This window comes from Alosa pseudoharengus, unplaced genomic scaffold, assembly GCF_046254945.1.
Source record: "Alosa pseudoharengus isolate Yale_2024_CS ecotype anadromous, Long Island Sound unplaced genomic scaffold, YU_APseudo_1.1 YU_APseudo_1.1_scf_19, whole genome shotgun sequence".
NCBI lineage: Eukaryota > Metazoa > Chordata > Actinopteri > Clupeiformes > Clupeidae > Alosa > Alosa pseudoharengus.
In genome coordinates this window covers 20,385,549-20,408,414 of record NW_027468657.1, presented here as the reverse complement: position 1 = coordinate 20,408,414, position 22,866 = coordinate 20,385,549, and the positions used below count along the sequence as shown (strand labels likewise).

Here is a 22,866-nt window from a genome sequence, read left to right as displayed (position 1 = left end):
GTTGGCCAGGTGCCGCACTGGCATGCAAGGGCTGGGTTGGGCCCCAACGCGTTGTGGGATCGTGGGGCAAGGTCAGAAGATGAGGCTGCAGAGAGGCAAGAGGCAACATGTCATCAAACATGGCCACCATCTACACCCTCTGACACACAACTGCCCAACCGCCATGCTGTGTTTGAAATCTTCACTGTTTCACTATAGTGCACTATTTAGTAAATAACTAAGGCATCATTATATTATTACATTATTAATGATATTATATTATAATAACATTACAGAGTAGCTGTATGAACAACATCATAATTTGTAGTAATACCTCCATGGTACTAACCCAAAAAGTGTGACTGATAGTCAGATTTGACCAAAGCTGTATCCTTTCAACTTTGACCTGGAAAGGTCACTTCATAGATGCCCATCATCAAAACATACTTAAACATTGACCTTTACCCTTTCAGCATAGATACCAAAGATTCTAGAACAGAGCTCCGCTCTAGAATCTTTGATACCAAATGAAGTGCAGGGAACATGGAATATTAGATTTAGTTATAATTTAGGCTATATAAAACTGTACACCGGCTCTTAGATGTTTGAGGGAACTCACACATGCGGTACAAATCGTGTTCTGATTCTGCTCCTGGCATAAAATCAGGAGCATCATTTTTTTCATCTCCTCATTTTCTGCATGGAGTTTTCCGAACTCCTTTTGAAAATCCATTGAACTTAAAATATCGCCGATAGGAGCTACTTAAAAATAAATTGTATAGAACTTAAATATAATCTACTGAGAAGCGAGCGGGTGAGTCCTAAGGTGAAGATGCATCAAGTGATCTGATATGACGATTTTCGCCCATAATGGTGACCTCACCATTATGACGTAGGGGCGCAGACAGCAGACACCTGTTGCACCCAGAGCCACATAAAGGTACCTTTATAGCCTATGGCTCTGGTTGCACCCATATGGTTGCACCAACTCTTTGCTATGACTGCTCTTAACTGCTAAGTTGGTCTTTGTTAAGTCCAGTCTTTAGAATTGAACTTAGGTGGGTTAACACCAACTGAATTTACGACTTAACTACTCCCTGTCTTAGCGATGCGTGTTCATGTGGATGATGCCAGTTTTTGAGAGGGAGTCAAGTCATTTAGAGACGCAGTTTTTGCAGTCTCTTAGGGCAACCACGCCCACCTTCGGAGGAAACAGCGGTAAAAGTGACTGGAGGCCAATGTGTGACATGGAGCTTGGAAGTTGCGCCGCCATATCTTACTCGATAAATGAAAAAAGTTCACATAATTAGTTCCTTCTTGGTATGTTCTGGATATGGAATAAGCAAAGGAGACGCGATATAGATATCACTTTATCTTTTCCGCCTTAACGATCTTTGGTTTACCTGCGAGAAGTCGTTTGTTAGCCCTAAATAGCAGAATCTCCTTGTACCAGTAGGTGGCGGTATGCGACGTTGAAGCGTAACCCGCCAATAAACCCAAAGAAGAAGAAGAAGTCGAAGTCGTTTGTTTGTTTGTTTGTGTTGATAGTAGAGGAGCTTGTTGCAATTCCGCAACTTTAGAATGCCTGGAACACGCTGCTGTGTAAAAACGTGCTCCGGTGCCTCACGCGATTGTGATGGAAACCGTACGAACATACAGTTTTTTCGTTTCCCTAAATGGAAAAAGCATCAAGGAGAGCATGTCTCCGATGTGACGATGAGACGTCGGATTGCTTGGGTGGCGGCAATTAGAAGAAAGGACATTACTTTCGACCACGTCTCCCAGTCGATGAGAGTGTGTTCTCTCCATTTTCATTCGGGTACGTTCTCTTAAAATGTCTTTAATGTTTATGTTGTCGGCTCTTATAGCCACGAAGTGCACCAAACCCAGGGAGGGAGGTGGTGCACCTGATGCCGTTGCCTAGCCTGCTAGCTAACTATCTATCAAACTGTTGCTTCTTCGAAAATACTCAATGGCCAACCATTAATGTTGTTGTTTTAAACAAAACTAGTTGAGGTTCTGTAATGCCTTATAAACAAAAAGGAGGCAATGCCTTTCCCTCCTATCATAGAAGGAAGACCATCCTACATTAAGGTGTAATTTACAGTGATGAGTTTTAAATCCATCTCCAGTTATAAAACGTAACGTTAGTGAACTGTGGTAAACTGCATCAAGTGATTTCAGAGTGGTAGGGGCTGCATGCATACACAATATCACCATAGTCTAGGACTGACATTATAGTTTATTGAATAATGGTCATTCTGCTTTCTAAAGAGAAGCAAGACCTAATTCTATAAAGTGCACCTAATTTATTTTTTACCTTTTTGTGAGATCAAGCACATGTGTTCTAAATGATAGTTTGTTATTTAGCCAAATGCCTAGATATTTGTATTGAGAAACTTGCTCAATTTGTGTCCCATTTAGGGAACAGATGTTATAGGCATCAAGGTCACACTTTCTCGATCTAGTAAAGATCACAGTGTTTCCCATACATTGACTTATTTGTGGCGGCCCACCACAATATCAACATTGACCACCACACAATGATTTTCCAGGTTGTACTAAATTGTGCTTAAATCTGACTAGCATCATAACCACGCTGCGCTAATTTGTTAAAAACTTTTGCATTCCAGTTAATTCTTCAAACCTACCACCACAAATAGAATTAAATTCTGTGGGAAACACTGGATCATACATTTGGTTTTTGCTTCTTTTAAAACCAGTTTAAGATCATTCAAGGATTTCTGCACACAATCAAATGCACATTGAATATATGACACTGCTTGCTCTACAGATGGTGCATAGGCATAAAGGATTGTGTCATCTGCATGGAAATGCACTTTACAATTTTCTATTGAAGCACAGATGTCATTGATATACAATGTAAACAACAGTGGCCCCAAAATTGAGCCCTGTGGAACACCATTATTTAGTCTCAATGGCTTTGAGGTTGATCCTGTCACATCTACCCACTGTTCTATTAGAGAGGTAGTTTTAAAAACCATTTAAAGGAAACTTCATCTAGACCAAAAGAGGTTCGTTTTTCAAGAAGTAACCTGTGATTAACAGTGTCCTTTGACAAGTCAATAAACAAAGCTGCACAATGTTTCTTACTGTCAACAACAGTAGCTATATCATTTACTACAGCAGTTGCTGCTGTAATTGTGCTGTGGCTAGCTCTGATCCCAGATTGATAAAGACTTAATATAGAATATGATTACAGAAAGGAACGAAGCTGTTTTTAGAAAGGATTCTAACATCTTAGCTAAACATGGGAGCTTGGAGATTTGCCTATAGTTATTCAAATCACTTGAGTCTCCTCCTTTAAGTAAATGAGTCACTAGGGCTGATTTCCAGACTTCTGGAATTGAACCAGAGCAGAATGTTAAATTAAAAATGTGAGTCAAAGGTTCAGCAATGACAGGGGCTGCAATCTTTAAGAGATGTGGGTCTAACTGATCTGCACCCAGAGAGCTTTTCATACACTTGGAATTACACAATCCATAGAGAACCTCAGATTGGTTTACTGGTCTAAATGAGAAGGAAGGGTTATTAGGCCTATTTAAAAATAAAAAACTCTCTTCTTCAGGACTAGTAACACTGAAATGGACTTGTGTCGCTGGTGCCATAGCCACACTATTCAGTTGATCAAATAGAGTACCACATTTGATAAAGTGATTAAGCTTATTAAAAGCATTACAAATCTCCATTTTCTCATTTACCACTTTAGAATCCAACATAATTTGTGGAGGAAGAGTGGTTGAAGAAACAACTTTTAGGGACTTAAACACTTTCCAGAGTTTCGCTGGATTGCTACCACAGTCAGACAGATTGTTTAAATAATAGGTCGATTTAGCCGTTTTCACAAAGTAAGTGCATGTATTTCTAAGATGTCTGAAAGTTTGCCAATCTCCATCACTACCAGTGGATCTTGCCAATGCCCAAGCTTTGTTTCTTTGAGATCTCTCAATTTACATACAGAGGCCCTGACCTTTTTCTTCTGCCATCTCTAATGCAGCCCACAGGACAATGATCACTGAAATCCATTGGTAATACACAGGTATGCATATAATTATGAGGGTTATTTGTAAGAATGAGATGTAACAGGGATGAACGACTGGGAATTTTCATATTAGGTTGTGTGGGTTCTGTGGCTATTTGGGTAAGATTTAACTCATTACACACGTTTTAAGTCATCAGATTAAGTCAGAAGATGCATTGTCCCCTAGTGTCCTTAGCCTTTGTTTTGCTGTAATGAGTTTGCCAGCTTTAAACATTGATTAAATTAATGAGTTTTCATAATCAAATGATTCTGTTCTAGGTAAACCATCCTATGAGATGTTGGAGAACCACTCTGACTGGAAACCATCTTTGCGGTTAGGCCACAGTGATGTTATGAAAACAGATGAAGCGAGATTTCAGCGGTGAGTAAAGCGCAGGACCCAGCATCAGGATCAGCTGTTGCTGCCGTACAGACAGTACAGTGTATTGACAATAAAGACAATGTATAATATTCAAAGCAAGCAGCCCTGCATTTAATTAAAAATAATGCAAAGACAACATATCAATTGACCCTTCCAGAAGTCAAGCCCTCCTTAGTTACTGTTGTTATGCCTGATAAACTTTCGCACATCTACTGGACCAGAGTGTAATTGTGTGTGTGTGTGTGTGTGTGTGTGTGTGTGTGTGTGTGTGTGTGTGTGTGTGTGTGTGTGTGTGTGTGTGTGTGTGTGTGTGTGTGTGTGTGTGTGTGTGTGTGTGTGTGTGTGTGTGTGTGTGTGTGTGTGTGTGTGTGTGTGTGTGTGTGTGTGTGTGTGTGGGGTATTGAATTTCCTCTTTTTCTCACAAAAAAACAAAAATGATCATATGATCATAGCCTACATGTGATCTCACAGGGGTAAATGGCAAATATGAACCTTAAATGAAGTCTATATTATTGGTAATTTAGCTAAAGTAAACATCTGTTAAGTATTTTTACATAAATTGTTATGGCTGTATTGATGTAAAAGCCTAATAATGTGGTGGGTCCATCAGACAGAAATATTGGCTGTAACAAAAATATGATTACCTTACGAGGGTTTTGCAGAAGTTGAATATGCGTATATCCTGATTAGTACTTCAAATAGGTGTTAAGATAGATTGCTGACAGGCTACATGTCTTGATAAATGACATGTTAACAACTTCTTGCCGTCATCGTGACGCGAGTATCTCTCGCGCTTATGGAATTCTACTGTGTAATGTTGACGGCTTTATGGAATTCTACTGTACTTCATTCATGAAATAATCATAGACAGTAATAGAAATGGACGAACAAACTTAGTTGTTTTCAATGGGAGGGCACTGACACAAACGGCTTTTCAGTTGGCTTCCCATCGTACTGCGCAGACTTGAACTAACTTCAGGACGTTAGCCATCAAACTGAATCTTGTAACTCGTCTGATAGATGGTTCACACAGAAATTCTCCTCACACTTCCTTCGCCATCAAAGTTAAACATTTATTTAGCTATTATTATTAACATCATCACAAGTGATATCAAAGCGTGTTCATGTTGAAACTACCAGACATGATCATCTTCAGTCACAGTTCTTTCCACTTTTCCGACCTAGCCTACTGTCAATCAATCCATCAAAAACCTCTTTTTATTAGGTTTAATTGCCTCTATGTAATGCTTTACCTTAAAGGAACTGTATGTAAGAAAACAGTAGTCCGGCCAGGATATTGTCATTTAAAAAGTGAAGTTGCAGCCCTCAACTGATGTTGATGTTGTCATGTAGCGTTTTGGCCTGATGCGCCACCCTCTATGGTGCCAGTTCTGCTAGTCAGGGGGGAGGGGGAGGATACACCGCTCTACAGTAATTTGAAAGTGATTGCCGTACCAGTTTTGGCCACAATCTTACATACGGTTCCTTTAACATTCAATGGTCTTGTAGGCTACATAGCTTTCCCATTGGTTTTGCTCATGAGTTTCCATGCTGGTTGGACTGCACTTCTTATCAAAACAATACTGTTATCTCCCTACGGTGCGAAAGAAAAAGTTAGCTTCCTTACAACCGGACATACTAATTCTTCTTACGGGAACCCAACATTACGTACGAGGCAGTTGAGCCTGTTTTGCCTTGTATTGTTTATGTAGATAAAACAGAAGCTACAATGTCGGCACAGGATATATGTTATATGAAGTTATGGGATTTAAAAAAAAAAAATCCTAAATGAATGAGATTCTACTATGGGGGTTAGCGAAGAGTTGGACCCTCCAGCCTCTATTGGTGTTTCAACTTCCGGGAATTTGCCTGCCTTGGAAATAATACAATTGCTGTTTTTCAAAGTCAAGGACGGATCTTTCAAAGCTGCTTTTTGAAGTATGTTATCTCATCGAATCTCGCCAAGCACGGTTCCAATGTCAAGGGTGCTTTAAAATTCTATCAAGCACTGAGTCCTTCGTTCTGAGAATTTCTGAGAATTTTCAAGGATACATGTGTGTCTCCTCTGTGTGAACACCCACAATCCTGTGCGCACATTTATGGAAGATTTAAAATCTGTACTAAACAATGCCGTTTACTATGTATTTAAATGTAAACATTGTGTTATTGTCACCATGTAAAATAACCTAAATGAAATATGGGCTCATATCATGTTGAGAACTTTGAACTCTCACACCGTGTGTAAATAAGCCATTCAGGAAGGGTATAAAACATTTTCCAATGAGACCTATTGCGAGCTAAATATTACTTTTCTCTTTACGATTTTGCTTAATAGTTGCTGCTCTGTGGTTTATATTGGCAAATTAATCAAACATGTATAATTGAATTCATATACGTGGGAGAATGACTGGTGCATTCATTGTTTTGCAAAAAGAAGCAGGCAGGAGGCATGATTTTTAATAGCACACCTGCAGCTTCCTAGCCTAGCAGCTTCCTGCACACTCGTTAGTCGTAGTCAGTTCCATTGTGTGTTTTTCGAATGCTAAGAAGAAGCCTTGCCTCGCCTTTGAAGGATTTGACTCGGCAGGGCTAGTTCTACCAATCACGAATCCTCGACTTTGGAAACAGCTCATGTTTCTGGATATATGAACATAGACAGTAAAAAATATGAATATGAACACTGGACTTTTATTTTGAAACTAGGTCGCACGTAAGATGACGTTAAGAGGACACGTGATCTTTGTGTATCCCACGATCAGGCTTTCTTTAGCAACCTTTTTTACATGTTCCACTAAATATGCCGCAATCGTGTTGTGTAGTTGGGTGTCGTAATCGAAGATATTGTAAGTCTGGTTTAACATTTCATAATTTCCCAGTGGACCCAGAAAGACGTGCAAAATGGATTGAGGTGATAGGGAGGGGTAGACCCAACTGGCAACCCAATGTTCACGCGCGCGTGTGTGGGGACCATTTCGTGTCGGGTATGTAGATTTTAATTAATGTGAGTGCAAAGCTTGTTCACGCTACACATTCTGTGATTATCGGGTTTTGTGTGAATTTATAGGGAGAAAGAGTGAGAATCCCCGCACGTTGGACTACACCCCCAGCATTTTCCCCGTGGTTAAGACGGACACCGGGACCATAACCTTACCAGCTATGAGGGACCATAAGACGACAGGTTTTGAAAGAAGGCAGGGTTTCTTGCTATGATTTGCATGTGTCAGTTGAATTTGCTACAAATCATTATTTGTGCTGCCCAGTCCTTGTTTGACCGACAAACTTCACAACGAAACATCCTGAGAGTAGTGTCATGTTATTACCACTCTAGTCCATTTTAATTCAGTAGCCTATAGTTTAACTACATTATTGTAGGATCTAGATTTAACTTAACTTGTTAACTGATGGTGTCCGCGGGGTTGAAAAGGTAGTAAATCAGCTTAGCAAAAAGTAAGTCCATTAAACGGTATTAAAATGTAGTAATCGTGATTTTACGAGGTATTACATTTTGTAACCTATTTTTTGAACAGTGAAATCGCCGCTCCTGGAATGTGAGCCCCGCCGCAAAATCTTCACTTGATCAGACTAGTCTAATGTCACGGGCTAAGTAATAACTTTCACTTGCACATTGTGAAGGTACAACACCCAAAGTAAACTTGACATTGTTTTGTTTTTGAGTCAGCGACAAAGTTGCATCAAACACTCGCAGACCCTCTCATTCTTCAGGGTCATTCCACGTCAGTTCAACCAGGGCCCACGCACTTAGGTCTCAAGAAATTCTGAAAAAAATACCAGGTGTACCTATGTTACCCAGGAGACACACTGTAAAATTACTCTTATGTAAGATCAATACTTTCCAAGATACAGCCAGTTTTACAGGGGGAGGGGGGTGTCGATTTTGTTCGGGCTCTTTTTTTTTTGTCAAAGTTCACAAGCCCACAGCGCAAGAACTAAACCATGTAGGAGGCTCAAATTGCATGCTGGTACATAAATAGGAATAGTATGTAACAAAATTGTCACATTTGGTCTGGATAATCCTGCATGGTCATAGCTGTCCCTCAAAGTTGATACAAATTTTATTGGAGTTTTTGGCTGGGCTCTGTTCAGAAGACATCCTTCAGCCTTCAGAAGACATATTTGTACTCAACATAGGCTCTTGATTTATTTTCCTTACTGAGATAAGTAGAAACACTCACAAAAAACAATGAACAGAAAATAAATTCCTTCAGGGTCTGAACAGCAGACCTTAGAAGTCTAAAAAATCATTTTGGTTCTCATTTTCAGAGCATCTAAACACCTTGTGGGCAGAGGTGGGCAGTAACTAAGTACATTTATTAAGTACTGTACTTAAGTACAGATTTTGAGTATTTGTACTTCACTTGAGTTAATTTTTAAAAAAATACTTTCACTTCACTACATCTGAATGACAAAAATCGTACTTTTAACTTCACTACATTTCTGTTAAGCCTCTCGTTACTTTTAACTTTCAATAAACTAGGTCTAGCCTATATCGAAACTCTGTCCCCCCCTCCCCTCTCTTCTAAAATGTGATGGTTTGTTCGCAGGTGACAGCCTATCACTAATCAGGGTTGCGTCACATCTGTGCGCTAGGCTATAAAACCAAGTTCAACGTCTAACGGTTCTCTATTCCTAAATCGACAGCAAGATGGAGGTAGACGGAGACGGAGATGAAGGCGGATGCCTTGTCGAGTACTCGCACCCATGGCCATATCTCGACAAAATGTTTAAGTTTACTGAACGGATGAACGATTCCTATCGTTTTAAATGCGTGCTTTTTTTTTGCCGAAAGTAAACCACATCACTGCATACAAAAATTAAAATAAAATAAACATTTTCTTTCTGTCAGTTGGGTTTCTTCATTCTGTAACATTCTATAATCCCTTATTCTGCAGCTTATACAAGCTAGTCAGGGGCATGCATTTAAGTGTTAAACCTTACACATGTAATTTCAAATTTCAAAAGGGGTGGTTCAGGATTTTGGACATAAGACCTCATTTCCAAGTAAGCAAGTGTGATATTTATCAGTGGAGACCGTTTTCAACATGTTTCATCCAGTCCTTGTAATTGCGGAGTTCGCAGGTGCTAGGCTAGCGCAAGTCAACGGTATGTGCTAGCCTGCCACTAAAGACAGTCTTACCCACTCCAAAGTACACCCGAGGCAAATTCCAGACAATCGATGTAAATGTCTGTGTTGATAGAATAGTGTAAGAAATACAACTACCCTCGCATCGCATTGCAATAGTTATACTTTGGTCCCTGAAGTTGGTAGTAGTCATTTTGCATCTCAGCAGCGGACTGATATTACCAAGGCTACTACTAAGTATCCCCATTGGAGTGCGCTTTACTGTTTACTTTTCGGCGCAGTACTACTAACTGGAGCAAGTATAATTCCGTCGTGGTAAGAAACTAGTCCCTCAAAATGTAATGCGATCGTTGAAATGCAAGGATAGAATAACGTTAGAAATAACAGTATCAATACAAACATTTACATCGATAGTCTGGCGTTATAATTTATTTGCCTCGGGTGTACTGTGGAGTGGGTAAGACTGTTTTTAGTGGCAGGCTAGCACATACCGTAGCCTAGCACCTGCGAACTCTGCAATTAGAAGGACTGGATGAAACGTGTTGAAAACGGTCTCCACTGATAAATATCACACTTGCTTACTTGGAAATGAGGTCTTATGTCCAAAATCCTGAACCACCCCTTTAAGTATTTTTTAAAATCAAGTACTTCAGTACTTTCACTTAAGTACAATTTTGAATATGCAACTTTTACTTGTATCGGAGTAACATTTGACCAGTAGTATCTGTACTTTGACTTAAGTACTGAAATTGAGTACTCTGCTTGTGGGAATATACAAAGATTTTTTAAATATTTTTTTCTTTATTCTCCATGATCTTTTCTTTTTAAAAACACCAATTTGACTTGTCTTATGCAAATCTTTCTTTTTCACTTTCCACCCTGAACATGGGCAAAATGCACCATTGACATCAATATGTTTTGTATAGAGCTACCACAGGTTACTCTATACAACCACAGGTGGCAGTGTGGTGGCAAGTCAAGTTTATTTAGCGCATTTCATACACAGAGGTCATTCAATGTGTTTTACATAAACAAAAGCAAACAGGAATAGCTAATAAAAGCATAGAAGGGCAATAGTCAAAGAATTGTTTACAAAGTAAAGAATAAAAAATAAAACATAAAAACACACAATATAGTAGTACATAAAAGCATAAAAGGGCAATAGTTTAAAAGTGTTTAAAAAGTAATAATTAAAAGACATACATTTCAAAATGAAAGTCCCTTGACAGTTTGTGCACACCATGGAGGTATTATATATAACTGGAGAGAGTGACTAAGTCCCGCCCTCCATACAAATGAATGGTGGAGGCTAGGCTAGTAAATCCGGCCAATTCATAGCCAACGCCATCTTGAACACTGGGGTTCGGATCCAGCGCCAGTCGACTCTGACCATGCGCCAAGTTACAAAGCTGGAAATGACGCATGGACCAACGTTGATTTTTATTGGATATTCTGCAAAAAAAAGAGTCGTCCTCCAGTAAGAGGGTGGCGATAATGCACATAAAGTCCTTGCCTCATAACAAGAAGAAGAAAAGTTGCTCGGGAACGCGCATGAAGTCCGAGTGGAGTCGCCCTGAAGCGCAACTTAATTTCATTGGATAACACAGCGGCTCTAACTAAGAGCGGTCTGCCTGCTGTTCTGCTGCAAATATGCATTCGAACATGACGTGAAATATCCGTAGTCAAACTATAAATAAACTATTCGGTTTTAGTGCCAAGTGTAGCGCATTTTTACAGTCTATGATTAGTTTGTTTTTTATTTTATTGTTTGCCATCTCATAGCGGGTGCTCTATTCTAGCGTTGGCCCAATACTAAATCAAGCCAATAATAGCCAGTATAGCCACAATAATGACTGGAGCCAGAGCCCTCAATAGCCACCCTGTTTTGAAAATAATATTGAAGATATTCAATATTATTAAAGATAGTATTGAAGATAACGCACAGAACGGTCAGCCTGAGCGGACAATTACGTCCCCAACTCATCTAAAATGTGGTGTCTTTACTTTGAGTTGTACACCGCAGATGGTAAAGTAACGGTAAAATAGAATGTTGTCTGCGGACTCAGCAAAAAACAGTTTACTTACGCATCCACGACATCCAATCTTCGCGCTCACCTGTGGAGTTACCATCCAAATGAGGCAGCGGTGTCAGAGGCACAGTAGACGGCCAGAGCATCGCCAGGCGTCAAACATCGTATGATTGCATTAAATTATGTCCAGGGTCTGCTATTTACTTAGGCTGCAAAGCACAGGTATTTATTTGAGGTAGGCTTATTCGAGGCAGACCTTTATTTCTTACATTGTACGTTATTGTGAGACATGCGTTTTGTTTGGAGCGGCATACCAGGCTATCAAACGCAGACGATTTTCAGTTTTGGTATGGGATTTTTAATTTACTTTTTGACTTTTATTAGGCTATATAGTTAAATGTTGAGGCTGATGGGCATTTAAATGTAGAGGGTATTTGATGATCACTGTAAAGTTTCATGTAGTTGAAAAAGTGTTGGAATTTCCAGCTGTTTATTGCGAGACAAGGCCTTTTTCATTCATTGAACGTGTGCTGTGTTCTAATGGAAACCTTATTGCATAGCGAAGTAGCCTAAATTGAGTTTTTTTTTTTAATTATGCATGGTTTACTTTTTATTAAATTCGTAGGCTGGAATGCCTCGCGGCAATAATTGTGTTTAAATGTAGTAGCCTAGTGCTTCAGCCTCTGGCAAGCTCCAAAGGGGGCGGCTATAGGTTGAGAGCAACATGTTGGAGACCCATGGTGTAACAAGACAAGGTCTTTATGCCGCTGTTGTGTAATTTATTGTCTTTAATCATGTTTAGGCTATGTTTGTTCGGGACAAACAACAACAAAACAAGATCAATACAGTTTTCTTTATTTGTTTATTTGTCATATGATGGATAAACAACCATAATATGCACGTCTTCTCATAGGATCCTCAAGAAATACGCACTGAATAACGTTTGGCTGTAGCCGCCGGATACCCGCCCACCAACATGTACGCGCATGAGAGCTCGTGCCCAACACGGATTTTCGTGCATGGAGCTGGTTCCAAATGCTCCATGCAGCGCCATATTTGAAAATGGCGAATGCTAACATGCCGAAGCTAATCTGCACGCTCTTGACCCCCTGGTGCACACAGAGGGTAATTTGTAGCCTAGAAATCTAGATGCACCCTAGCAGCAGCAAATGTAACATTCAGCTAGGGTCCTTGGCTTGCCAGCTGTAAATCACCAAACTCTAGTCAGGCCAATCACGTATAATCACATGTCGTGTATAGAGTCGGTGGGCGGGCTTAACATAATCATGACCGAGTTGCGACTGTTTCGTGTGAATTCCCTGCTACTTGAAAACAAAGAAAATGGCATTGTTGCCAGGTCACATGACTAAAAACAAGCAGCTAGGTCTCTGAAGCAAGCCTAAAACAAGCGACCCAAGACCAAAATGTTAGCGCCCACTCCCCACCCCCCGAAGTTAATGGGGCGGTCATGTCAGGCAGCATAGGCTTAAATTGTCCTGTGTGTACGTGTAGGCGCTGCGTGGATTCTACGCAGAAACAGCAGATATGAAGCAAGCCCAAACGAAGAGACTGCACCAAAAAACACCCATCCGCGACTACAAATACTTTCAAGCGACTTCACGACAAAACAAGCCCAAAGTCGCTTATAATAAGCGAACTTGGCAACACTGGAAAATGGCTGCTGCTGATGGCGAACAGAGGTCTTTCGAATCGGCTTTGGAGTTAAGCTTTTCTTTGAGAAAAGAATGCATGGGACTCGTGGGTTGTAGCGCTATCCTATTCCGTGCAGAGGAAATTTGAAAGACAACCGTTTATCCCGCCCCTCGGATTGAGCCCTGCCAACGGTGTGTTCCCAGACCCAACGGTCTGGCTTGTCAAGCTAGGTAATTTGTGGAAATTCATCAATCAATATATTTAAATAGCTCCTTCAAATTTGTCTAAGAAATGTTTCGCCAATGAAAATCACTGTGGTGTTGAGGTTTTACATTTTTTTTTGAGAAGGTATTAAAAAAAGTTATTAAAAGGTATTGAATTTCACTTTAAGATTTTTGAAGTGTTTTTCTTCTTATCCTTTGTATTCATAATGCCCCACCTCAAAAAAGTTGACAAGGACAGTATATTTTTTCTTGTTTAGATTTTGAGTGAGCTTATTCATTTAATTAAAACCCATTACACTGCGGATGTCAGGACAATTGCAGTGCTAGTACAGTTTTGTGTAATCATTACATATTTTGTGTAGTCATTCTATATCAGAACCCCTGACATACATTCCAAATAGTCTACAACAGCGGTCCCCAACCACCAGGCCGCCGTAGCCTACGACATGAGTTTAAAAAAAAAAATGCATGCAAACTAAACTCAATTTTATTCGCAATAATGTCACGTTTTTACATGACATAGGCCTATATGCAGTTATTTGATTGCACGCATGTTTGCATTTTGCAAGGTTATTTTCTTACGTCTGTCTGTCCCGCCTTCAACACTTTACATATTGCCTTCAGCGCTGTGCAGCCTCAGGTCAGCTCACTTCACTTGATCAGTTCTTGGCGAACGGTAGTGTCACACGAAGTTAGCTAAACAGCTAGAATGAGCAACAAAAAACAAGCATCTTTAGCAGGTCACTGGCCAGAGTGTTTGAGTTGCGAGAGCCGCTGCAGAGATTTCTTACAGAAAAAAAGTCACCGTTAGCTGCACATTTTAGTGATGAGGACTGGGTGTCAAAACTCGCTTACCTGTGTGACATATTCGGGTTGCTTAATGACCTCAACCTGTCACTCCAGGGGAGAATGAAGATTGTCTTTAAAGAAGCCCTATGCAGGTCTGGTTATTCCTTCGCTGTTTCTGGGTTTTCGCCTGATTTGGGCTCGCATTATTCACGACATAGCTCCCCCTGCAGCTTCGGTAGCAAGTGACTGCTACGCTAAACCCCCAATAGCTAGCGAGCTAGCATCAATAAACCAAGCTAAACACATAGGGCTCACAATAAAACGGTCGAGCAAAAATCACATTACAAAAACGAAGTTCACCCAAAGGTAGGCTACTTACAATTTCAACAGCAACAAAGCCAAGTCGGAGTCCGTTTTGCAGTCTTCTTAGAAACTACAATCTGACTAAATCTGACTACATTTTCGAGTATTTCCGCCGAGTTACATCCGGATGTGTTCCGACCGTGACCAGAAAGTTGCATATTCGGTTTTTCCGCGGAGAAGCACTAGGGGGAGACGAAGCACCCACCAAACGACCCAAAAAGTGTTGTAGAACCATCAGAACGACTCTCAACCTGCATAATTAAGGTCATTTTTGCTAAAATTGTTGCATAGGGCCTCTTTAAACTAGCAGATTAAGTTGCTGCATTTAAAGCCAAGCTTGATTTGTGGGGACGAGGAGTGGACCGGGGTGTATTTAATATGTTCCAAACAGTAGTGGGGGTTTTGGGAGAGACTGAGACAGGGCCCTTTCTCTCGCAGCTGGTGCGCGATCACCTTGTTGCGCTTTCAAATGAGTTTGAGCGTTACTTGCCATCCTCCAAAGATCCACGGCAAACCAATGAGTGGGTCCGCAACCCATTTGTCAATATCCCGAATAGTCCTAACTTGTCAGCGCAGGAGGAAGAGCAATTGATCGAAATTGCAAATGACTGTGGTCTTAAGAGTGTGTATGAGGAAACCTCTCTGGCTGGTTTTTGGATCAAAACCAAAGCAGAATATCCCGAGATAGCCGTAAAAGCGCTGAAAACGTTGCTAACAATTCCCACCACGTAGGCCTATGCGAGGCCGGGTTTTCGGCAATGACTGCAACTAAGACCAAATTGACTGGACATTTCAAACACACTGAGGGTGTCACTATCTTCCATCACCCCCAGATGGAACCTTCTTGTTGCAGGGAAACAAGCACAGGGCTCCCACTGATTATATTCGTAATGCACGTTTAGTTCCTATGTTTGGTTCCCATATTTTGTTAAACATGTTCACACTTGATAGATGTAGCTTCAAGTTGTTCAATATTCATAGTTCATATTGTTCAATTTTCACTTCTTAAAGTTCACGTTTTTCACATGTTTAAGAGTTCGTTACCTTCACTGTTCATACATAACTGGAGATAGTTCTTTTCAAGTAAAAAAAAGAACTCCCCGCCGGTCCGTGAATATGTTTATAAGTATTGTATTATCTTGACTGTACCTTATTTTGTCCTAGATCTGTAAGAGAGACAAGTTGGACAAGAGCTGACGACGTCCCTGTTACCCCTGGCCAAACTGTGGCAGATCCATGTGAATCGTCTAAAGGTATGGGCAACCTGTTAACCACTCTATGCACATCCCAATTCTGGATTCTCTTATTCTGGCAGATCAACTTCCAGGCTACATGAATAAATTGACAGATATGGCTCTTTCCTATAGTGGTCTTGAAGACCTTCGTCTCACGGTAATGTAGACCAATTTTTGAAAATGTGTGCCACTCCCTCCAGCAAACGGAAAAAAGGGTTTAAAATATACATTACCAGTTACAGTGACAACTATGAGGGTAATTAGCTAACGTTAACATGTTACATCTTAACCAAGCAACTGACACTACTGAACTGGCGAGATAACTTTAGCTATTTTGTTCGACTGCCAATACTCAGTTAAAACCGACAGACTAGTAACTGTACACAGGAAGTCGATCTGCACGTATAAGCAAAGGATGTGAATAGAGCCCATTTAGTCAGCCCAAACTCTGGAACTCCCTCCCCCAGCCTCTTTGTGACTGTCGTTCTCTTCCTTTCTTCAAAGCACATCTCAAGGCCTTTTTGTTTACTGATCACTTCTCCTCCGCACCCAACACATAGCTCCATACAGATAACTTGTCTTTGTTGTATCTTTTTTGCTTGTGTTGTGTTTCCTTGCGTTCCTCCTATGTAAAGCAACCTTGGGTTTGAGAAAGGCGCTATATAAAATAAACTCATTATTATTATTATTATTTATTATTAGTCTGTGTTTGCGTTGGATGGTTGGTTGGTGCGTGTGGGTAGATGAGGAGAATGTTACAGTGAAACAGATTTGCCTATTCTGGGGCATTTCTACCCACCCTCACCTCTCCCCTATGACTATGGTTAAAATAATAATAATAATAAGCTTTATTTGTATAGCACCTTTCATACACAGACTGCAGCGCAGCTGCACATGCTAGACTTAACTAGCATGTGCAGCAGTTTTTTCATGTCTGTGCACTTCTCCAAGCTCTTAAAACAATGTACAATTTCATGCCTCTCATACCAAATGCCTCACACACACACTCATCTATGCAAGGCACCAACCTGCACATCGGAAGTAGTTTGGGGTTTGCATCTCGAACCAGCGACCTGCCAGTGACCGTGTGTGTGTGTGGTAAATTGCTCATGATATGTCAGCAAGCCAGTATTTATGTGACTTTTTTGTGATTTTATTTTAGTGAAGCATGTATTTGAATAGCTGATTGGTCAGTTCATTTTAGAGACCTGTTGAATGAAGTTCATTTTAGAGACCCATTGAATGTAGTTGATTGCTATTGTTAGTTATCATTAAGGGTGTCACGATTTCGATTTTATTTCTAAATCGATCGAAATTACATCTCAATCTCGAACTTCGAACTTAAAAGTAGAATCGACGATGCAGCCACACCCCCAATGTCACGTCCAGCATGTATGCCAAGACGCACAAACGCACATGCACGTGCTGAACTGCAGCGTCAACACTCCGATCGCTGCAGCCAGTTAAAATATAGGCCTACACATCAACCTACCGAAATCAAAGCCCCTCTTGCTACTTTGAAATCACCGGTGTGGAAGTATTCGTTCATTCACGTCAATTAAAACTAATTTAGCCCACTCAACTTAGCCAGTGAAAAGATGGTCTAATTACAGTCCAAAGTTACTTTAAGGCTTAAAATGCACATTTATAAGTACATATTCCATGAACACTAACCTTGGGTCTTTTCGGAGTGTGCTGAAACAATCAAATTAACATTCTGTGTTGTTTCATTTCAATATGTTCACGTCTCTGTTTTAGCCTAATGTTAGTTCTGTTTACATTACAACCTCGCGGTTGGAACGGTTTCAAAGCGGTTTCAAAATAAAAGCCCCCTGAAAAAGAAAAGGAAAAGAGTAAATAACATATAAGGAATGCATTAATAGTAATATTTGAAAAAGATCGAAAATCGAATCGAATCGTGACTTTAAAATCGAAAATTACATCGAATCGAGGATTTGGAGAATCGTGACACCCCTACACTGTAAAAAATAACATTACATCTTACTGCAGTAACACAAGTATACTTTACTTACTATAGGCTGACCTAGTGTTCTTACTAGAGTAACATTAGTAATGTGCCGAACTTGCATCAATGGGGTCTAAAACTTGAGATACACGAGTAAGCTTCACAACTCAGACCTGAGTAAACTGGACTCACGCAGTGCACACGCGCACAGTCAGCAGAGGGAGCGTTCTGGATTCCACAGCCAACGGTCGGCAGTGTTACGGTGTGGCTGACTTTTGGGATGGGAGTGTAACGCAGCTTCACCAGTGACTTGCTCTGTCCGGTAAGTTTACAGTATGTATTAATGTGTCAAATGTTTACAGTATAGGTTGAACTAACAGCATTTGTGCAAAACTGTACATTCGGTTTCATTAACAGCTGGGGTAAGGTTAAGTTCAACTTGCTAAGTGGCCGATATATGCGCTAGCTGCTAACAGTTTGCAGCTAACTGATAGCAGCTATGCGAGTTAACATTGCCTCAGACCATGCAGAGCAGAAAACAAATATTCTAGGTATTCAAGCCCTTTGATATTTTTTGTTATCGAAGTTATGAGGAAGTGGTGGCGCCTGGGGTCTAGAACTAGGCTGTATAAATTTGCCAATAGCAGTTGTCTTCATGAGCTCTTAATGAAGTTTAGTTCTAACGCTTGCTAGCATGCTAAGTTGATTCAAAACGTGTAAAGATTAAACTGTGTATGGTTTACGTCGATATTCCTACTGTATTGATAAAACATTGATAATTGGACTCATAACCTTACTGACTGAGAAAGCCATGGTCTTTTATCTAAAATCTTTCGTTGTGATTTAGCAAGAGGACTTAGGTTGCAGTGTGTGGAATTTAAACGAATGTGCCGTTATTGAGGTGCAAAATGGCGTCATATAATTCCAAGTATGATTGACATTTTAAATTATATTGTGATAAATGTACTAGGCCTGAAGCAATAGAGAAAATTCAGTTGCCAAATCATAATATTTTTAGCTTAACAGTATTAATTAGGTCTCTGGAGAAATAATTTAAATGAACATTTAATGTGATAAACTTAATCAGCTGTTTTAGTTAAACATGGCCAATAGATGCATATTGATAATAATTTTGCCCTCTTTTTCTTTTTGCAGTTGGAAATAGGGGTGTAACGGTACACAGAAGTCACGGTTCGGTTCATACCTCGGTTCGGACATCACGGTTCGGTACGAGTTCGGTACAATGGAGGGAAAAGCAAAACAAAAATGCAGAAATGTACATGTCTCAGGCTGTACCACCTAGTGTCATACAGTCTCTTCCCTGAGCTATCTGCAACAGCCTGAAGTGTGTAAGATGTAGGCTAAACAGTACAATAAGTACCCAGACTCCATCTGTAACTTGTAAACAAAATAAGACAATCAGCTATAAAACTGGGCCTACAGCATCTCTTATTTCTGAAAGTGCAAATTACATAGAAAAAATATTTTTAAAAATCCACTTAAGCAAGACCTTCAACATCTGTGTTTAGTTGTATATGGAAGGGTCTACAATTTGCCTCAATATTTTTTTTATTGTGTGTAAAGTAATAATCTAGCCTACTAACTGTGAAAATATCACACTATTTTCAGTCAACAGTTTAAAAAAAAAAAAACGAAATTGCTCCTTTCATTTCATACACAGACTACAACTAGAAGTCACGTGACTTTGCCCTTTGACGTTAACTCACCGTAGCATGGTTTGTTTATTAGCCTGGTTAGCGTTGTCACTTTATTTTACTCTATACACTTAACACTACCAGAACCTCATGTGAGAAGTTACAAGTTACCCCAACATAAAGGTAATTACCACGCGATTTACATAGCTTTCTGTCATTACGAAATAATTTAATTTAAGCCATAGGTTTTGGCCCTATTTGTATGTGTATCCAAAGGCTGCTGAAGCGCAGGGGAAGTTTTTTCCCCTCGTTTCAGTGATTGGTAGCCTACATCATCTGGGTGATGGCTTCGAATATGTGTAGCATTTTTTCCACTCACATACCCAACAACTGCTGAACAACGCCGACACACAGTTTCATCTTATCCACCACTCTTTCGCCTGTACTAACGTTACTGTAACTGAAGTTCTCAAACTTGCGATCTTAAAGAGACTAGCGGATCCTCTAACTCTTGTGGGTCTAACCTTAGTGCTGCTAATGACTGACTGACTCGACCGACGACCTGACAAAAAAACATAGGCGCCAATCAGAGCTTCAGAGCTAAGGCGAGGCTACAGATTAGCGTTAGGTGTCGCTAAAGAACTCGCGTAACTCTCGCTACTTAACAGTAATTGCGCATGACATTAATTAATCCGCACAAGAGTTTTATGTGTTTTTATACCGTGTATTCTCCGTGTAAATTCATGCACCGAACCGTGACGCCCGTACCGTTTCGGTTCAATACGAATACATGAACCGTTACACCCCTAGTTGGAAAACTGAAAATGCAGAGCAATGAACTGGACATGTAAGTTGTGCTTGTTTGGATGTGAAGTCAGAGGTCAGTTGCTCAAACACTACAGATTGAAACATGGAGGTTACACCAGAATACGACCGAAAAAAATTGCAGAGGGTGGTGAAAACTGGCCAACGCATCACCGGTTCCTCACTCCCCTCCATCAAGGCCATCCAGGGCAAGTGATGCTTGCGTAAGGCGCGCAGCATCATCAAAGACTGTTCTCACCTCAACCACAGACTGTTCACCCCACTCCCCTCTAGGAAGCGTTACAGGTCTCTCTGCACCCGAACCAGCAGGTTCAGAGGAAGCTTCTTCCCTGCGGCTGTCACCCTACTGAACTCTAGCTCTGCATCCCGGTGACAACCAACCAACTAAGCCCCCACCCGATGCCTCCTTGCCTGTGCCTGTTGAGGTGTCCACCATGACCATGGAAACCTTGACGGGGGACACCCACCCCCGCGGACAATTGCACTACTCTATCCCACCCATAGTGTTCTATTTATTTACAAATGTACATACTGTAATTACACTTATACATGGCATTTTCTACTGCTCTTCATACTATTCATCCTGCACATACACATATTCTTACTACTCTTATAATGTTACTGTTTCTGCACTACAATGTTACCCCACTGCACATAGCTGTATACTGTACATATATGTCTATATGGTTCATACCGAATATCCATATTTATTCTGCTAATACACTGCACATATTTATACCTAATTTATATTACTCTAAACCACCTTCTGTAAACCAACTGTATACTACTGTTTACACCGCATATTTCTTATCCTGTCTATGCACCACCTGTCTTTGTATATCACATTGCATTTTTCTGCTTTTTTTGCACTTCTAGTTAGACGCAAACTGCATTTTGTTGTCTTTGTACTTGTACTCTGCAAAATGACAATAAAGTTATCTAATCTAATAGTGCCAACTATTTGTGTACATTCTGCAAGTAAACTTTACTATCCAACATAAAGTACCCTTTACAACTCAAAGTAAGGGTAACTCATTTAACAGTAGTAAATACAACTTTGTTTTTAAGTAAGCTTTACTCGAGGGCATGAAGTAAACTTTACTAGTTGGAAGTAAGTAACCAGAACTTTAAAGTCTTAAGTAAGGATAACTTCTTCTAAGTAAGCATTACTTGTAGACATCAAGTAAACATAACTTGGAAGAGAAAAGTTTTGTTTACTTAACTTATTTAAGGCAACGAGTTTCCACCCTTTTTTCAAGTAACCATTACTTATTATTTTTTACAGTGTAGTTATCATAATTATCATATTGTTAGTAACATTTTACTCAGTATTTTTTGTTAATTACAGCACCCTAATAAACACAATTCTTAGTAATGGTAACCAAACACCTGTCTATTTTGCAGGTTCAGCAGGTGTCCTAGCTAAACAAACTCCCAAAGTGAAAAAAGAGGATGTTATTGAAGTTATCATTGGGGAAACTGGAGAGAGGACAAATACTACTAATGTTTCTGAGTCACCTGAGACGTTCACCATCGAGGGGCGCTACGGAGTGGGAACTTGGGAGCAAGCCACAGTGGAGACCATCATGAGCTTGAGGTTGCTAGGCACCACAGTCACCACCACTCAGGTTGCTCAGACTATAATTGCAAATCTCAAAGACGAGAACGACTTCCTTTGTGAGCAGAATGCTAACCTGGGGGCAGAACTGAAGGCGATGCAGTGGATGCATGAACAGGAACTCCGTGATCTCCAGGAGAGACTGGAAATGTTGAAACAGAAGTGTTCATGTGGGGCCATTTCAGAAACAACAGACACCAGCTCAGAGGCGGCACATTCGGATGTCATGGTTGCCGAGATAAAGACAGAACCTCATGATAGTGGGTTGGACTTACAGGGAAATAGCATTTACTGAAAACATTACATGTTTTATATCATATTTTGTTGTAGAACAACAACTCACTCCTCACTCATGATTTCTTCATGAAACGTAGAATAGAATGTTCTTTTTCTAGGGCCTAGAGCCATTCTACACACAGTTAGATGCATATTGATGGCTTCTGAAAATAGTTCATTTGGTATCTAATATATTCCGGTTCCTAAAAGTTTCAGTGAAAAGGTGTTTATTAGTATGGTTAGCCTTGTTTTATTCAGTGTGTATGATCTCATTAAAAGATTAACATGAGAGGATCCGTGTCAGTCATCAATACTCAATACCAAGTTTCAAGTTTTTGCCTTAAATTGCACAGCGCCTGCTTCAGAGCCCACTGTTCCCACCTAGTTTGGCCTATAATCAAATGCTTGAACTCTTTGGAAAGGTAAGACATTGTAGTTCCTTGGATTTTTTTTTTTAAGTGTGACATAGTTAGATTAATCTGACAATGTAAAGCACTACACATAATTTACATGAACATGTATTGATTCCCAAGATGTATAATATGACTGCTACATAACAATCAGGGATCAATAAAGTATCTATTTATCTATCTATCTACAATCTGATGTATAAATGATTTGGAATGTGGGGGGGGGGTTAACCGTCCCGCCGGCAGGACACCGCAGATTAAGACCAAAAGGAATAAATAAATTTGTTTTGAAAGTGCATACATGTACTATATACGTGT

The 22,866-nt window shown here is 40.2% G+C and overlaps 1 protein-coding gene across 3 annotated transcripts; it reads left to right on the top strand.

Moving 5' to 3' along the window:
• The first annotated feature begins 1,498 nt into the window (after positions 1-1,498).
• On the top strand, positions 1,499-22,427 carry LOC143132433 (uncharacterized). Of its 3 annotated transcripts, XR_012988294.1 has the most exons (5): positions 1,499-1,798; positions 3,998-4,039; positions 4,301-4,403; positions 15,728-15,816; positions 21,649-22,427. XR_012988294.1 is itself a non-coding variant. In XM_076291953.1 (4 exons), the coding sequence occupies exons 1-4, from the start codon at positions 7,201-7,203 to the stop codon at positions 22,155-22,157; spliced, it is 909 nt and encodes a 302-aa protein (XP_076148068.1). In that variant the 5' UTR covers positions 6,846-7,200; the 3' UTR covers positions 22,158-22,427. The 3 variants fall into 3 exon arrangements, 1 of the variants encoding a protein (XP_076148068.1); XR_012988293.1 differs by lacking the exon at positions 3,998-4,039; XM_076291953.1 differs by lacking the exons at positions 1,499-1,798; positions 3,998-4,039; positions 4,301-4,403 and adding exons at positions 6,846-7,384; positions 7,468-7,594.
• Positions 22,428-22,866: the final 439 nt, after the last annotated feature.